A 17,758-nucleotide genomic window follows, 5' to 3' on the forward strand; every position below is an offset into this window, starting at 1 on the left:
AAGTCTCTTTATGGGTTACGACAGTCAAGCAAAATGTGATATGAGAAACTTTCTTCTCTTCTCTTTTCTTGTCGTTGTCAACAGACAACTTTTGATTATAGTTTGTTTGTCAAAATTCTGGACAATGACATATGCATTCTGTTAGTTTATGTCGATGACATCATCATTGCTGGAAATTCTGCTGCTGAAATTGCTTCTAAGAAGATTTTATAGTGCAATTTTAAGATTAAGGATCTTGGTACACTAAAGTATTTTCTAGGCATTAAAGTTGCTCACTCTTCAAAGGGTATTTCTCTTTCTCAGCATAAATACTGCCTTGATTTATTAGATGATTTTGGATTACTTGGTGCTAAACCTGCTGCTGTCCCTATGGATAGTACTGTTAAACTTTACTAAGATGATGGTCCTCTTCTTTTAGATCCCTCTGTTTATCGCCGTCTTGTTGGTCGATTAATTTATTTGATCACTACTCGACCGGATATTATGTATGCCACCCAGCAGCTTAGCCAGTTCACGGCCTCTCCTTCTCAGGCCCATTATAAAGCTGCAAGGCGGGTTCTTCGCTATCTCAAGAATAGTCTAGGCAAAAGGTTTATTTTTCTAGAGACTCTACTTTTCAGATTTGTGAATTTAGTGATTCCGATTGGGCCGGATGCCCCGATACCTGCCGTTTCTCAACTAGCTACTACTTCTTTTTGGGGATTGTTTAGTGTCTGAAAAAAGTAAGAAGCAGACCACTGTTGCTCGTTCCTCTACGAAAGCTGAGTATCGTGCTTTGTCTAATACAACTTGTGAGCTTTTATGGATATTAAACCTATTGCAATTCTTTCACATTATTTGTGAAAGACCTCCAGTTCTGTTTTGCGATAACCAAAGTACATTACATATCGCTGCCAACCCGATTTTTTATGAGAAGACTAAACATATGGAAGTTGATTGCACTTTCGAGTTGGGATCATGAAATTACTTCCCATTCTTTCCTCACGGCGGCAGATATTTTTATCAAACCTTTGACTACTCAATCATTTCATGCTAATTTTTTTAAGCTGAATATACCATCCTTCTTTGTAGGCATATTGAATCAACCGCCTTCAGAAGTCTACGAAAAAGTTTAAAATTCAAAACTCTATTAGTTTATTAGTATAGTTTAAAATTTAAATTTCTGTTAGTTTATTTTGTATTTATGTATATACATAATTAATTATTCTTTTCTGTTTTCAATTGAATGAAAAATACACAAGTTCTTTTTATGTACTTTATCAATTTTATTACTTATTCTCTCAATTTTATTATTTATGCATAAATGATAATTTTAAACCACAAATTCATACAGGAAAACAAACACGCATATATTCATTTTTATTTTATAGTAATCTCGTAATATTGTATTTAGTTTATTTTATTTGTGTAAAATATTCTTAGAAATAATGTTTTGTAAAATATCTTCTTTAATCATCGTATTGCCTTGTTCCTTTCAATTCATGAACCACCATGATGCACTCCCCGTATTGGTTCTAGCGGTCAGGGGACCACACAAATAGGAATGTGGTTAATATTTCTATTCAATGAAATATCTCCCCTGCTCATTAAAATCTGCCACTTTTCGGCATTATTACGGTGAATTCTATACGTCTATAATTTGCTATTTATTTTTTGTTTAATTTATTTTTTATAATAAATTTTAAATATTTAAAAATTATTTATTTTTATGTTTTTTAAATTGAATATTAATTTTTAATTTTTAATAAATTAAATAGCATTTTTTAGATATCATAAAAGTTTTTATTATTAATAAATTAAAAAAAATATTTTATATCAATGTTGATACTTAAATTTTATTTTATTTCAATTATTTATTTTAATTAGTCAATGTTAATTAAATTTTTTATTTTATTATTTTTTATTTTTCTTTTTGCTCTTACATTTTTTTAATACAAATATAATTATTTATATATTGTTATATTAGTTTAACTTTTTATAATTTAAAAATCTAAATTTTAATTTTTGTTGATTTTAAAAGAAAAAAAATTAATATAAGATAAATAAAAAAAAATCACGCAATTGCGCCTTCTCGTCATCATCATGCATCACCCCTCCACTATGTCTATAGCTATTGCTGCCATTCCCACACAAACCGCAACAATCTCCAGAAGCTTATGCAAATGAAGATTTGTTTTATATAATATGTTATTCCAATTTAAACTAGATTCTGCATTTTAACGAAGAATAACATTTAGACTAATTACATAATCATTTTGTATTACAAATTATTACAATTTTGGCTAATGAATTTTAAAAGATATAAATGACAAAATAAGCTAAGCATCAGTTTGGATTGACTTTTGAAAAAAATATTTATTTTTTTTATTTTTTAAAAAAATATTTTTTAATAGACAAAAATTATTTTATATTTGAATAAATTTTTAAAAAAAAATTTTCAAGTATTAAAAACGTCTTTTATTTTTACTTTTTTAAAAAAACAAGATATTGTTAGCTTTTAAAAAAATAAATAATTTATTTTCTTAATAAAAGTACTTTTTTTAAAGATTTATCCAAATAAGTTTTAAATTGAATAAAAATATTTTATTTTAAAGCCAAAAAAATTAATCTAAACTAACACTAAATTGTGTTTGATAAAATAAATCAAACATACATAAGTATACAAGTAAATTAGTTAAATATTTGATTCAAATTTTCAAATAGAATATATCTTAAAAGGTCATTTTGTAATTTATATTTTCAGGATTATTTTGTCAATCATAATTTTCCAGGGATTAAAATGATTATTGACTTCAATGTTATAACTTACATAATTAACTAAACTTCAATTTTATTATTAAAAAATACAAATTCTGTCTTATTTTATTAGTATATATATGTATGACTAATAAGATAAATTTATTATTATTAATACAACTAGTCATTAGGGACGACAATGATTCTTAAACTCTATAAGTATAAACACCAAAATTTTAATAATTATCACTCATCTTGTAGATGATGAATTATATTAATAATAACCACTCTTTTTTAGTGTTTCAATTTTAAGTGAAAAAAATATTAGTCCCCTCCCTAATATTTGTGTTTAAAAAAAAATTATGGTAGAAAAAAAAAGTAAAAAGTAAAAATTTTGCCATAGTCTTTATAATTGTATCACGAGAAAAAGGTAGTATAACAAATGAATACTAAATAAATTGAAATTTTCTGAGATATGTGACTCTTGATTTAATAAAACGGCTAATTAATCATACTAATATAGAGAAGACTTTGTTGTTGCCTATATGGGCACGTGCTTCATAGCTACACAGAATCTAAAAACCTTGCCATGTTGTTATTATTATGTGACTCTAGAAACAGAAAAAAGAAACCAAAAAAAGCAACATAGTTTGAGACTTGTGAGAGTGGGATAGAAGCAGAAAGTAAGGTATGGGGAATAAGAAGATAGCGCCATTTGTGGGAATGGTAATGGCTATGGTGTTGCAAAGTGGTAGCATGGTTGTTATCAAAGCAGCCATGAATGATGACTTCAACAAATATGTCTTGATTGTCTATTCTTTGGCACTCTCAACACTACTTCTTCTCCCCTTTCTCTTCCTTCTACCCAGGTAAGTTTCTCTTCTTTTTATCATGCTTTTCTTTCGATTTTGCTTTTCAAACAAAAGTATATAATAACAAATTAAAGAAAAAGATTATGATTATATTTTCTGTTCACAAGAGTAAGAATTTTAAGAATATTTTTCAAAAATATAATGCTCTACAATAGTACTTTATATTTTATTATGTCGTTAGATCTATGTCGCTGAATTTACACAAAACAAGTAAGTTCTGCTGATATTGTTGCTGCTACAATTCAGTGAAGAAAGCATAACAACTAACACAATTTTTAGCCTTTTCTTTTTTGGGCTTCTTATATTTAATTTGTCATTTTTTTTTCTTTACCAGGTCAGAGCGTCCTCCTCTGAGTTTCTCTACACTTTGCAGCCTATTTTTGCTTTCTTTGTGTGGGTTGGTATACTATTACTACATTAACAATTTTGCTTAATTAATCTAAGCTTGCAACTAATAAAAGTACCATATTCAAGTATAATGTATGCATATTTTGTGAAATCATAATCATATATGCCAAGGCCTGTACTGAAATTCATAAATATTGAACATATATTGCAGAAGTTCAGGACAAATATTTGCATATGTGGGCATAGATCTCAGCTCACCAACTCTTGCCTCTGCCATGCTGAACCTCATTCCAGCTTTAACTTTTGTACTTGCACTTTTATTCAGGTTCTTCTTTATTTCATAGAAGAATGTGATATTCTCACTTTTAAAATTGATAGTTTTTTTTTTTTTTTTGTGAATTTTTTAAAATTATTTTATATTTTTTATGATAATAGAAATTTTTTTGTTATAAATAATAAAAGGTAACACATCAATTAAGGAAATAATAACATTTCTCTCCCTGAATTTATAGTTCTTTTTCTCTAATCTATGCTATAAATAACAATAATATCAGGACAAGTTACGTATATAAAATGTTTGAAAATTAAATTTATTAGATTACAACTTTTTAATATTGTATACGTTTTTGTAACTTTTTCATATTTATAGAAACTGAGTAGTTTCAAAATTAAAGGTAAACCGCTATAGGATGTAGCGATTTACATGAATTTGTGTGCTCAACTACAAATGAGGAAACCGCGATTAGCTATAGCAATTTCTGAAAACTTGTGGTATTGCACTCTTGCAGCGTGATGGTGAATTTTATTTGAGGTTCTAGTCAAATGAGGATTTTTTCTCTGCGCAGAAACCGGATTACTTCAACTCAACTAGAATGGTCATGGTTTTTGAAGGAATTCTTAGTTGAAAGCTCTTCTATGCGATTTTTCCATTCATAAAAATAGCATTTGTTCTGATAAATCAAGCTATCATTGAGATGATGGAAGGTGAAAAATGATTCATATAATTGATCTTAATGCTATTGAACTTGCTCAGTGGATTGCACTCCTCCAAGCTATGAGTGCACGTTCTAAAGGTCTACCTCATTTGAGATTTGCTGGTATTTATCAAAAGAAAGAGATTCTAAGCCAAATAGCTCATAGATTGATCGAAGAAACAGATAAATTGGATATTTCATTCCAGTTTAACCCTGTATTCAGCAAATTAGAGAGTTAGATTTTGAAAAACTTCGTATAAAAACTAAGGAGGCACTATCTATAACTTCCATGCTCCAATTACATTAGCTTTTGGCATGGGACGACGAATCTGCGTAGAAAAAAAATCTTCATTTAGCTAGAATTTCAAATGCAATTCACCATCATCCTGAGCGTCACAAGTTTTCAAAAACTGCTATAGCCAATCGCAGTTTCTTTAAAAACTGTTACACCCTGTAGTAGTTTGTATCTAGCACGCAAACCTATAAATATCCTGTAGCAGTTTACCTTCAATTTTAAAATCACTATATCCTGTAGTGATTTTTATAAATATGAAAAAGTTACAAAAACATCTGCAGTATTAAAAGGTTAATCTGATAAATTTAATTTTCAAACATTTTATATACGTAATTTATCCATAATATCATTTTAATCATACAACATTGAATGAAGCTAAGTATGTATCATTTCAGATTTTCAGTAATAAAGGGAAAATGTCAATTCAATTCACTACATCAACTTTAATTTGGGGTACGTTTTGTAATCTAAACTTTCAAAATCATATTTGATATTTTAAATTAAAATGATCAAATGGTTCAAGACAACTTCTTATAACATTTCTTTCAAAATTATATTACAAGGTAATTTTGTCGATATAACAAATCTTATGAGTTGGTTTATTTTAAGAAAATACAAAAAACAAAAATAAACTTTTCTTTTTCATTATTCGAAAATTTTAGATGTAAAATTGTACTGCACTAAAATTAAAATATTAGAATGTAAAGTACACATAAACCTCCAAGTTTATGGGGTTAATTAATTGCATGTTCCCCATAATAAAGTCATAGACCAACCATTTGCATCCACTTCTTTTGTTTAAAAGTGATCTCAATGACATACAACCCAGAAAGTTAGCTAAACATTTATTTGCATGTTATTGTTGGTTCGTTTAAAGAGTATTGAATAATGAAAGTCTCCCACTCTGCCCTTTTCAAATGCATTTATTAAAAAAAAATTAAAATTTTTACTAATAGTAATTTTAACATGTTACATATTAACTAAGCCTTTTTATTAATCACTAATCCTAATACTAAAAATAGAAAATATATTAAAAAAATTATATAAATAACGTATATAGTATTTTTGTGATTTGATAACTTTGTGAAATCTTGTGAATGTAGTAGATAAGCTAGCATTGTCTCAATTGAATTTCGACTTACTAGGATGGAAAAAGTTGAATGGGGACATTTCAGCACCCAAGCTAAAGTCTTGGGAACAGTGGTATCAACTGGTGGAGCATTTGTTGTGATATTATATAAGGGCCCACCAATCTTCAAGGCACCCATCTCCTCGGTCTCTTCAATCCCGTTATCATTTTCACCTCATTTTAACTGGATCTTGGGAGGCTTTTTCTGTGTTGCTGATTCTTTGGTAGCTTCAGTCTGGTATATATATCAGGTTAGCCACTCCTTTCGATCTATCTGCCCCTTATTTATTTAGGAGGAGAAATATTTTTTTTTAATTAACATTAGTTAATATTTGACTAATATCTTGTTTTTACACTATTAGAATTTAAAAGTTAATATTTAAAATTTTAATCAAATATTAATAAAAATAATAAATTTTATTAATTATATAATATTACTCTTTTTTAATATTTTATCCGTTAAATTATACTAATTTCTCTAGAAGTAAAACAATATTTTGTAGGAAATTTTATAATTTGCAAATTGTGATACTAATTTCTTTTAAAATTATATAATATTTCAATTGATTCTCATACATTTTTAAACATTTAAGTATTAACTAATTATCTTATGAAAAACAATGTGTCAATTAGATTTTTCACAATAAAAAGTTATGGACATTTATATCCTTCTATTAATTTATCATGTAAAATTTAACGGTAATATTTATGTGTACTGTTAATTATAATGAAATATTTATTTATAGAAGATCGTCTTGAAAATAATAATTTTTAGAGCAAAAATTTATTTATTTTTTTAAATTTTTTTCTAGTAAATAAAAAACAGTTGATAATGGTATATATAAAAACTCAAAAGATAACAATATTTTGCGGTTTAAAATGATATCATTCTCATGCTTATGTGGCACTGACAGGATACATTATTGTAGATAACGGAGTAGAGTAGTAATTCCTTTTTGTTTCACACTATCTATAAATGAAAGAACATAACATGTTCGATCATAAAAGATCTAATTGATTGTTTTTCTAAAACTAATTAGTATAAAGTCAAAATTCTTGTGAACTTTATTATCACTCTATTTTAAATATTTTACCATGTAACATTGTCTTTTTAAAAAATTTAGATGATATTAAGACTGAAATTAAGGCTTAGTCTTAATATTATTTAACCTCTTATTCATAAAGTGAAAGTAATTTATCCTTATTTATTAATTTTTCTTAAAATCTTCAAAGATCGGGTCTAATACTTGATTTTACAATTGGCTGATACATATTTTCAGGCATCAGTAATAAGGAATTACCCTGCAGTAATGGTGACAGTGTTCTTCCAACTCTTATTTTCAACCATTCAGTGCTCAATATTTGCATTAATTGCAGTAAGAGATCAAAGTGCATGGCAGCTGAACCTAGACACCGGGTTGATTGCAATCTTTTACCAGGTTTTCATCATATTTTATTTAGAATTTCAATCTTGTCTTTACACTTTGCAGTACATCAATACTTTGGTATATTTGTTGTTACCTGACATATGAGTTGAGAGACTAACAAACTAACCATTTAGTTACTATATAGCCGAATTAGTTAGCTAGTGGAGATATTTATCACAAAGTGGTTAGAATAGAGCACTATCAGCTACTATGCGTGTGTATGATAATATAGTGTGTGCATGAACCTAACAAATGAGTTGAACTTAACTCATTGTATCTATACTTGTATATAAGGCTTGTTATGCCTCATAGTTAGTTGAGTTTTTCCATTCTCTGATTCAAGTCACATTTCCATCTTTCTCTTCTCTGTTTTTCTCTGAACCTGCACATTCTCTTGCTACTCTCACTACACCTTCAATATGGTGTGGTGAGCGTGGACCCAAAGAGGGTAGCATGTGCAAGAAGCAAAGAATTGAGGAAGAAAAAACTTGATCTTTGTGCCTCAATCATCAATTCGAAGAGCACAGAACTCCAATTTCACAAATCAGTGAAATTATGGGAGAGATGGTGGAACCATTCGCTGCGAACTCGGGTTCGTCACATTCTGCGGTAGAGTTACAAAGAATTATTGAAGTTCTGAATCAAATCGCGTCAATTCAAGCCTAACTAACTCGGAACAACGCCAATTCGAGTCAAGATTCAACCAACCCTTACTTTCTTCATCCTTCTGAGAGCGCTGATACTCCTCTTATCCTTGTTATTTTGGATGGCAAGAACTATGGCTCTTGGAGTAAATCGATGTTATTAGCATTGAAATCTAAAAATAAATTGAAATTCATAGATGGTAGTTTACCAAAGCCTGATGAAAATGATAGTGTGTTCGAATCTTGGAAAAGATGCAATACTTACATCGTAGCCTGGATAAACCTCTCGTTAAGCCCTAGCATTTCGCAATCAGTAATATGGATTAACATTGCTAGCGATCTATGGAATGACCTAAAACACAAGTATTATCATGGTGATAGATTTCGGGTGGCAGAATTACACGAGGAGTTTTATGCAGTTAGATAAGGAGACATGGATGTCACAACCTATTTCACTAAATTGAGAAATCAATTTGGGAAGACATAGAGAATTTCAGGATGATTCCTTCATGTGAATGTGGAAAGGATTGCAGGTGTGGTTTAGGTATTGTGAGAAGATACAAATCTGAGGATCAAGTTACCCGTTTCTTGAGGGGTTTGAACGACCAGTACTCGGCTGTAAGGTCCCAAATTATGCTCATGGATCCCCTCCTCGATATCCACACAGATCTTTCAATGCTCTCTCAGCAGGAAAGACAACAACATAGCTTGGAACCTATCTCAACTAATAGACTCGTGGTATACTCTGCAACTTCCTCAAACACTATGGACTTCAGTCAGAATAAAGGGAGAGGAAGAGGTAGAGGAGGTAGGCAACAAGCTGGAGGGAGAGGTGGTCGAGGAAGACAACAAGAAAGAATGCAGTATTTACACTGTGGAAAATTGGGACACACCATAGAGACATGCTATAAAAAGCATGGCCTTCCACCACACTTGAGGCAAAGGAATGGTGGAGAAGCTGCTATAAACATAATGGCCACAACAAATACTGAGGTTGCAAATGAAAAACTAAGCATGCAGTTGCGAGATTCTGAGACTTCCAATTCTGGATTTACTGCAGAACAGAAAGAAACTTTATTGGCATTGCTTCACATGCATGAACTAAGGAACATTCATAGTACCAGTCAAATTGTGACTTCACAGCAGTCACCACCTCATCAAGGTAATTTGGTGCATGTTTTGCATTTCAAAACAGGTGTTAAAGCCCTAAACATTTCAAAACAAAAGTGCAAATCCTGAGTAATTGATACAGGTACTACAGATCACGTATCATATGCCTTAGATGATTTTCAAAGCTATCAACAAATAGATCCAATTATTGTGAAACTACCAAATGGTTCTTACACTACAAGCAGTATAATTGGAACTATTGTATTTTCTGAAAAATTGTATTTGAAAAATGCATTATACATTCCTTTATTAAATTTCAAGCTAATTTCAGTATCCAGGCTTACAGCCACACTACATTGCACTATGAACTTTTCTGAAAAATTGTGTGAGATACAGGACTGCAGCTCTTTGAGGATGATTGGCAAAGCTGAGGTTGTTGGAGGCCTCTACACACTCAATAAGGAACATTCATTGCATACAAATTCTACACCATACATCATGAGCATTCAAGGCACTCAGGATATAAGTCTTTGGCATTGTAGGTTAGGACATCCATCATTAAATAGCTTGAAATCAATATAAAAAATTTATCATTTCACTACTTGTAATAACACTGAGATGTTACCCTGCAATGCTTGCCACTTGGCAAAGCAAAGAAAGCTACCATTTGCAGCAAGTAATAAGATTGCATCATATTGCCTAGAACTCATTCATGTAGATATATGGGGACCTTTGTCTATTTTGTCCACAGGGGGTCACAGGTATTTTTTTAATAATAGCAGATGACAAGTCTAGGTACACTTGGTTGTATTTCATGAAAGCTAAATCAAAAGCCACAAATTTGTTAAAATCTTTTGTCAACTTCGCTAAAACACAATTCAATCAAACTGTAAAAAATGTGAGAATTGACCATGGACCTGAATTTTTAATTCCAAATTACTATGCATCCAGTGGCATAATTCATCAAAGAACATGTGTTGAGACCCCTCAACAAAATGATATTGTTGAGAGGAAACACCAACATGTTCTTGCTGTAACTAGGGCCCTCTTATTTCACTCAAACATTCCTAAGTGCTACTGAAATTATGCCACTGCACATGCAATTCACTTGATAAATAGGCTGCCATCTATTTCTTAAAAAATCAGTCACTCTATCAGATTTTGCACTATTCCTTGCCCCCTATATCACAGTTGAGAGTCTTTGGGTCTTTAGCATATGCTAACACCATTACGGCAGGAAGAAAAAAACTTGACCCAAGGGCAAGGAAGTGCACCTTTTTGGGATTTAGGGAAGGCATTAAAGGTTTTGTTCTGTTAGATCTTCACTCAAATGAAATTTTTGTGTCCAGAGATGTAAAGTTTTATGAAACTATTTTTCCTTTCACCAAAATGGTTGATACACATTCACATCCTATATCATCACGGATTCATTCCATGCCTGACCCTTTCACATATGATACATATTCATACACTTTACCTCAAGTCCAGCATCCACACACACACGAATATCTGCCTAAATAGCAGATTTCTGCACCCACTCCACTAACATAGAGCACCACACACATCATTGATCCATGCATCAGTAGTGATTTAAACAGAGACACAACTGAACATACATCTATAGATCCTCTTCATACCTTTGACTCTCAACATCTTATTCCTTTAAGAAGGTCCACAAGAGAGCATAACAAAACTGCATATCTCAAAGACTTCCAATGTATGAATGTCTCCACAGCCTCCCCCCCCAAGCAAATATCCCCTCACACACTTCTTATGTTATAATGCACTTTCAGCATCACATAGAGTCTTCTCCCTAGCCATCTCCACTGAGAAGAACCAAGGTCTTATGAGGATGTCGTAGCTCATGCTTGTTGGAGGAATGCCATCAAAGATAAACTCGATGCACTACAGTAACTACAGACTTGGAAAATTCAAGCTCTCCCTCCTGGCAAGAAAGCCATCGGCTGCAAATGGGTGTTTAAGCTCAAACACAACCCCGATGGGAGCATTGAAAGACATAAGGCGCGACTAGTCACGAAAGGCTTTACCCAAGTACCTGACATTGACTACCTCAATACTTTTAGTCCTATTTTAAAGCTCAGTACACTTCACGTCGTACTTGCATTGGCTGCTGTCAAAGGTTGGTTTCTTAAGCAGATTGACGTCAACATGGCTTTCCTTCATGGTGAGTTGGAGGAAGAGGTCTATATGCGCATCCCCCGGGTTGAATGCCCCGCCCAATCATGTTTGCAAGCTGCGGAAGTCCCTTTACGGCCTGAAACAGGCAAGCCGACAGTGGAACAATATGTTGAAATCTGTTCTATTAGAGAGTGGGTACAGCCAATCGAAGTCTGATCACAGCTTGTTTACCAAAGACCAAAGCAGTGGCTTCACTGCACTACTGGTTTACGTAGATGATGTGGTGTTGGCAGGGAATGACATGAGTGAAATCAATTCCGTTAAGGCATTATTGCATGAAAAATTTCGTATCAAGGACATTGGTGATTTAAAGTTCTTCCTAGGAATGGAAGTTGCTCGAAGCAGGGAAGGCATTGCTTTATACCAACGGAAATATGCCTTGGATTTATTACGAGACTCTGGAATGGAGGAGTTCAAACCAGCTTCGACCTCAATAGATTATGGCACTCAGTTGACAAAAGCTGAAGGGGAATTACTACCTGACAATAGCGCGTATAGGAAGCTAATTGGCAAACTCCTTTACCTGGCTAACACAAGGCCAGAAATCAGTTTCGCAATTGGCAAGCTCAGCCAATTTCTTGAGAAACCAACCACTTTGCACCTCAAGGCAGCATATAGAATTTTGAGATACATCAAGATGGCACCTGCAACTGGGTTGTTCTAACCGTCCAAGTCTGACCTGCTAGTGTCAGGATTTAATGACTCTGATTGGGCGGCATGCCTTGATTCACGAAGATCTATATCTGCCTACTGTTTTTACATTGGGAATTCAATTGTTTCATGGAAAAGCAAGAAACAAACGACTGTGGCATCATCTTCTGCTGAAGCAGAATATCGAACGTTGGCCTCAGCTACTAGAGAAGCAATTTGGTTAAAGAAAGTCCTAAGTGACTTGGGTTTTGAGCTGGAGAAACCTAGAAGTCTATACTGTGATAGCCAAGTAGCCATCCACATTGCTCACAATCCAGTTTTTCACGAACGAACGAAACATATTGAGGTTGATTGCCATGTGGTAAGAGACAAGGTGACGGAAAAACTCATCCACCTACTTCCTATCTCGACTCATGAACAAATAGCAGACCTATTGACCAAGCCACTTGCATCGAAAACCTTCTCCACTTTCTACGGCAAGTTAGGACTACTAGACATTTTTACTCCTAACTTGAGGGAATGTGTTACCTGACATATGAGTTGAGAGACTAATAAACTAACCATGTAGTTACTAAATAGCTGAATTAGTTAGCTAGTGGAGATATTTATCACAAAGTAGTTAGAGTAGAGCACTATCAACTGCTATGCGTGCGTATGATAATATAGTGTGTGCGTGAACCGAACAAATGTGTTGAACTTAATTCATTGTATCTATGCTTGTATATAAGGCTTGTTATGCCTCACAGTTATGAGTTTTATCATTCTCTAATTCAAGTTACATTTCCATCTTTCTCTTCTCTGTTTTTCTTTAAACCTGCATATTCTCTTGCTACTCTCACTATACCTTCAATATTTGTCATTTGAATATACACAAAAAAATTAACTATTAAATCAGTTATTAATATAAAATATATATTAAAATATAAAATATACGTTGATAATGAATTAAACAATATGTGTTTATACCTACATATATAATAATTAATTTAATAACTGTTTTTTTTATGCATTCAGGTAGTATTTTTTTATTCACCATCTATCTAGATATCTTATTCTAATGTTTATTATTATTATTTATTACACAATAAAAAAGGCAATAGCTGCAACAACATTACGGTACCTGTTATGCACTTGGAGCGTCCAAAAAGCTGGACCATTTTTTTGTTCTATGTTCAAACCTATTTCAATCATCTTCACTGTTATCATGGGTGCTCTGTTCCTTGGAGATGACTTTTACCTTGGAAGGTAACTATAATTCAAAAATTTAAAACTAATTCCCTCTTTAAACACAAATTTAACTACCTAGCTAGTAAGAGACAAATTTGCCTATATGTTTAAATTATGCTTTGAATTTAATTATGGAGTAACATTTTATTAAAAATACGAATAATAGATCATTTTAATCTATAATAGTGATAGTCTAGTTACATATTTTATAAGGCTGTTACTTAAACATTCTCTATTAACTTATTATTATATAGTCAAGTGTGTTGCACTTCTTATTATATTGACAAATTTTGACCATATATTTATTACTTTTTATACAGATTATTTAGATTTATGAGGACAATTTCTTATTTTAATTGATCAAATATTCTATAATATAAATATTATGATAATAAAAATTTATATAATATCACATATTAAAACTTAAATATTAATTTACCATATAAATATGTAAAAAAAAAATTTATCTACTATACAAGGAACATTACACTTTTTATTTCTTTCAGAACACATTAACGTTTGTCGTTTTATAGTACTCTTTCTTAAGAATAGTAATTTTCACTTTTTTTTAGTTATATTAAATAATGAATGTACCTAAATAAAATCTAACTATATTAAAGTATTTCTCCAATGTAGGTAAATGTAAATATTTTCTACTACCTTTTAGTGTGTGTATTAGATTAACGACATTTTTTTATGTGAATGTTGTGCAGCTTGATTGGTGCAGTTATAATCGTGGTAGGTTTTTATGGTGTAATGTGGGGAAAGGCCACAGAAGAGAAATGCATGATAATTGATGAAGAGAGGTTGCAATCAACGTGCCAAAATGCTCCTCTCTTACATGACAAACACCTTACAATATAATCATTAATAATTAATAATTAATAGGGTGACATCATATCATTCATTTATGGATATGGATGCATAAACATTCAAGGCAGACCACACAAAATTAGACGTGAAATTGGATCACCCAATCTCTCTAGAAGAAAAATAATAATGGACTTAAGACACGGTTAAAAAAAAAAAAAGGGTTATTTGTACACTAAAATTAGTTATTAATATATTTATGTATAAATATATATGAAATTTAATTTATTTTTAATGTATATTTATATTTTAGTATGTATTTTATATTAGTAGCTAATTTTTTATTGCTGATTTTAATATACACATAATATAGTCAATAATTAAGATACGTTATTGCCAAGATATTGCTAAAGATAGCGCATTGCTAACTAAATATAAGCAAATATAATAACAATATTGCTTTACATTTATGCAAAAAAACCTAACCAACTCATCAAAATATTTTTTTTTTAAACGCGCATCCCCCAAGTTATGTGAAATACACGCGTTCCCCCTTACCCTTCCTATTAACGTAACAGAATTATATAAAACTTCTTCTTTAGCATAAACATTCTTCAACGTTAACGATCTGCATTGAAATTTTTGGATCTGTTCTCGTTGTTCTTCTCTGTTATTCGTCGTTCTTCTTCTTTTTCTTCTCTGCTGCTCGTCGTTCTTCTTCCTATTCTTCTTCGATCTACGGATTTATCTTCTTCATTTTCAGACTTCAATAGGCTATCAAAACAATGAATGATTCAACTTCAACTCAGTTGAATGAGAGCAATTTGGATTATTCTTTTGAATCCTATCAAGCGGACGAGGTTTGGATTATTCAATTTTGAATAGAATTGAATGGAATGCAATTGCTAAATTGAATTGAATTGAATTGAATGGACCCAACTGAATTGAATTGAATTGATAATCCCTAAATTGTAGACACATGTGTTTCGAATTTGATTTTATATATACAATGTTCGGTTCATTTAGCAATGTACATTATTTTGGCTTTGATTTATATTTTTGGTTCATTATGCAAGCAGTTATTCGAATTTGAATTTATATAATGGACAATGTTCCGTTCATTTAGTACTATACAATGGTTTCGCTTTAATAATATTTTTGGTTCATTATGTAGACAGTTGTTTGAATTTGAATTTATATAATAGACAATGTTCCGTTCATTTAGTACTATATAATGGTTTCGCTTTAATAATATGTTCGGTTCAATATGCAGTCTAGGTGTGTTGTAGATGAACAATTTATCCGAAATGTTGGGATGACTTTCAAGACACTAGAAGAAGTTGAAAAGTTCTACCAAAATTATTCCAAACTTGCTGGTTTTTCTACCAAAATAAGAAACACGACTCGAAAGAGAGAAAAGATTAAGAACTAATCGTATGCAGTAGAGAGGGGAGGTGAAAATCCAAGATATCTCCAACTCTGAAGATAAACCCCTCACCCAGCATAAACTGTCCAGCTAGGATTTACGTACCCATATTGAAGAACGTCGGTCTTTGGACAATTTCCAAAGTTGTTCTGAATCATTCACACCTCTGCTGTCCAGACCGAGTAGAGATGCTCAGACAACATAGGGAGGTAAGCATATTTGTGTGTCGCACCATCGAAAACAATGAGGAAGCCGGAGTCAGACCAAGCGAAACATACCAATCATTTGTAGCAGCAACAGACAGTCATCGGAAACTAAATTTTATATAAAAAGACTTGAGGAATTACATCACAAGGAAAGTACGAAATATTTCCGAACAAGATTATGCCAAAGAATTTGGGAAGTACCTATTAAAAATGAAAAAAAAAAGAATTAAAATTTCTCTTTCGAGCTCAACCTCGAAGGCAATCACTCCATCAAAAACGTATTTTGGGCCGATGTAAGATGTAGGGGCTGCATTCGAGTATTTTGAAGACGTTGTTTCATTCGACACTACTTACAACACAAACAGCTATTCGGTTTACGAAATTAAGTCTTAGGTTCACACAGGCAACACATTTCGATTCATAACTTTTTCCAGTGTCCATTTTTACAAGTACAATATGGTTTTTGGTTCTTTTGTGGGTGTCAATCACCACGATCAGTCAACACTTCTCGGATGCGCTCTAATGAAAAATGAGGACATCCAATAATTCAAATGGCTATTTGAGTGTTGGCTCCGTTTCATGGGAGGGAAGACACCAAAAGGCATTCTTACCGACCAATGCGCATCGATGCAAAGGGCCATCGAGATGTGCATGCCAACAACAATTCACCGGTGGTGCATCTGGTACATCATGAAGAAGATCCCAAACAAACTAAACAACTACAAGCGACACGAAGAAATCGAACAAGAGATGATCCACGTTGTTTAGAACTCGTTAACAAAAGACGTAATCGACAGAAACTGGTTCGTCATAAAGTTTGGCGTCAGAAGCAATAAGTGGCTCTCAGTTAACCGACGTTTTTAATTCAAATTATTTTGATGCTGTTACTTTTTTTTTGTTAAAACGTGCATAGCTTTTGGTTTATCCGAGCTCATGTTTTCGGTTCTACAAAGCTATATGAAGATCACCATTTATGGATTCCAGTTTACCTGGATCACCACTTTTGGGTCGGGATGATAAGCACACAAAGGAGCGAGAGCATGCACGCATTTTTCAACAAGTTCATGTCACGGAACAGCTCCTTGATTCAATTTGTGAAGCAATATGATAATTGCCTAGCAAGCAGAGAGCAGAGAGAGAGAGAGAATTTGATGCTGAAGATTTTCACACCGTGATACCATGCGCAACAAAATCAGCAATAGAGGCTCAATTTCAACACTTGTATACTCACGAAAAGTTCAGGGAAGTTCAAGCACAATTCAGAGAAAAGGTGAACTGCATCACAAAATCAATGCATTCCACCCTAGGTTTTACAACATACGAAGTCGTAGAGCAGGTTTCTAACTACATTCAACAAGTTTTTCGTCACCTACGACGCAGTATCACGAGAAGTAAAGTGTCAGTGCCTGCTGTTCGAGTCAAGGGGCATACTTTGCTGCCATTTCCTGAGCGTCTTAAGTTTCGAGCGAGTAGCTAAAGTGGTACCAAAATACATACTGGAACGCTGAGGAAGCACAAACACATCAAGAGTAGACAAGACAAGCTTCTACTGAAGCTGAAAAACAAGAGATTCGACGATTTAGTGTTTCGGTCCACAACATTTGCGAATTTGCATTAGAGTCTGAGGAGCTGACCGAAATTCTGCATCGAATTTTTGACAATGTTATGATCGAGATACAAGAATATCAAATAAAAAACAAAGAA

At 32.3% G+C, this 17,758-nt stretch overlaps 1 protein-coding gene across 2 annotated transcripts; it reads left to right on the top strand.

Annotated features, from left to right (window-relative positions):
* Positions 1 to 3,284: 3,284 nt before the first annotated feature.
* On the top strand, positions 3,285 to 14,606 carry LOC107643391 (WAT1-related protein At3g28100). 2 transcript variants are annotated; one of them, XM_088488956.1, is made up of 7 exons: positions 3,285 to 3,605; positions 3,943 to 4,005; positions 4,168 to 4,281; positions 6,371 to 6,605; positions 7,635 to 7,793; positions 13,479 to 13,630; positions 14,326 to 14,606. In XM_088488956.1, exons 1-7 carry the CDS (start codon positions 3,427 to 3,429, stop codon positions 14,474 to 14,476), a joined length of 1,053 nt encoding a protein of 350 aa, XP_088345082.1. In that variant the 5' UTR covers positions 3,285 to 3,426; the 3' UTR covers positions 14,477 to 14,606. The 2 variants fall into 2 exon arrangements, with proteins under 2 accessions (XP_088345082.1, XP_088345083.1); XM_088488957.1 differs by lacking the exons at positions 13,479 to 13,630; positions 14,326 to 14,606 and adding an exon at positions 9,932 to 10,249.
* Positions 14,607 to 17,758: the final 3,152 nt, after the last annotated feature.

Source organism: Arachis ipaensis, chromosome B5 (genome assembly GCF_059453495.1).
Source record: "Arachis ipaensis isolate K30076 ecotype BB chromosome B5, ASM5945349v1, whole genome shotgun sequence".
NCBI classification, from domain to species: Eukaryota; Viridiplantae; Streptophyta; class Magnoliopsida; order Fabales; family Fabaceae; genus Arachis; species Arachis ipaensis.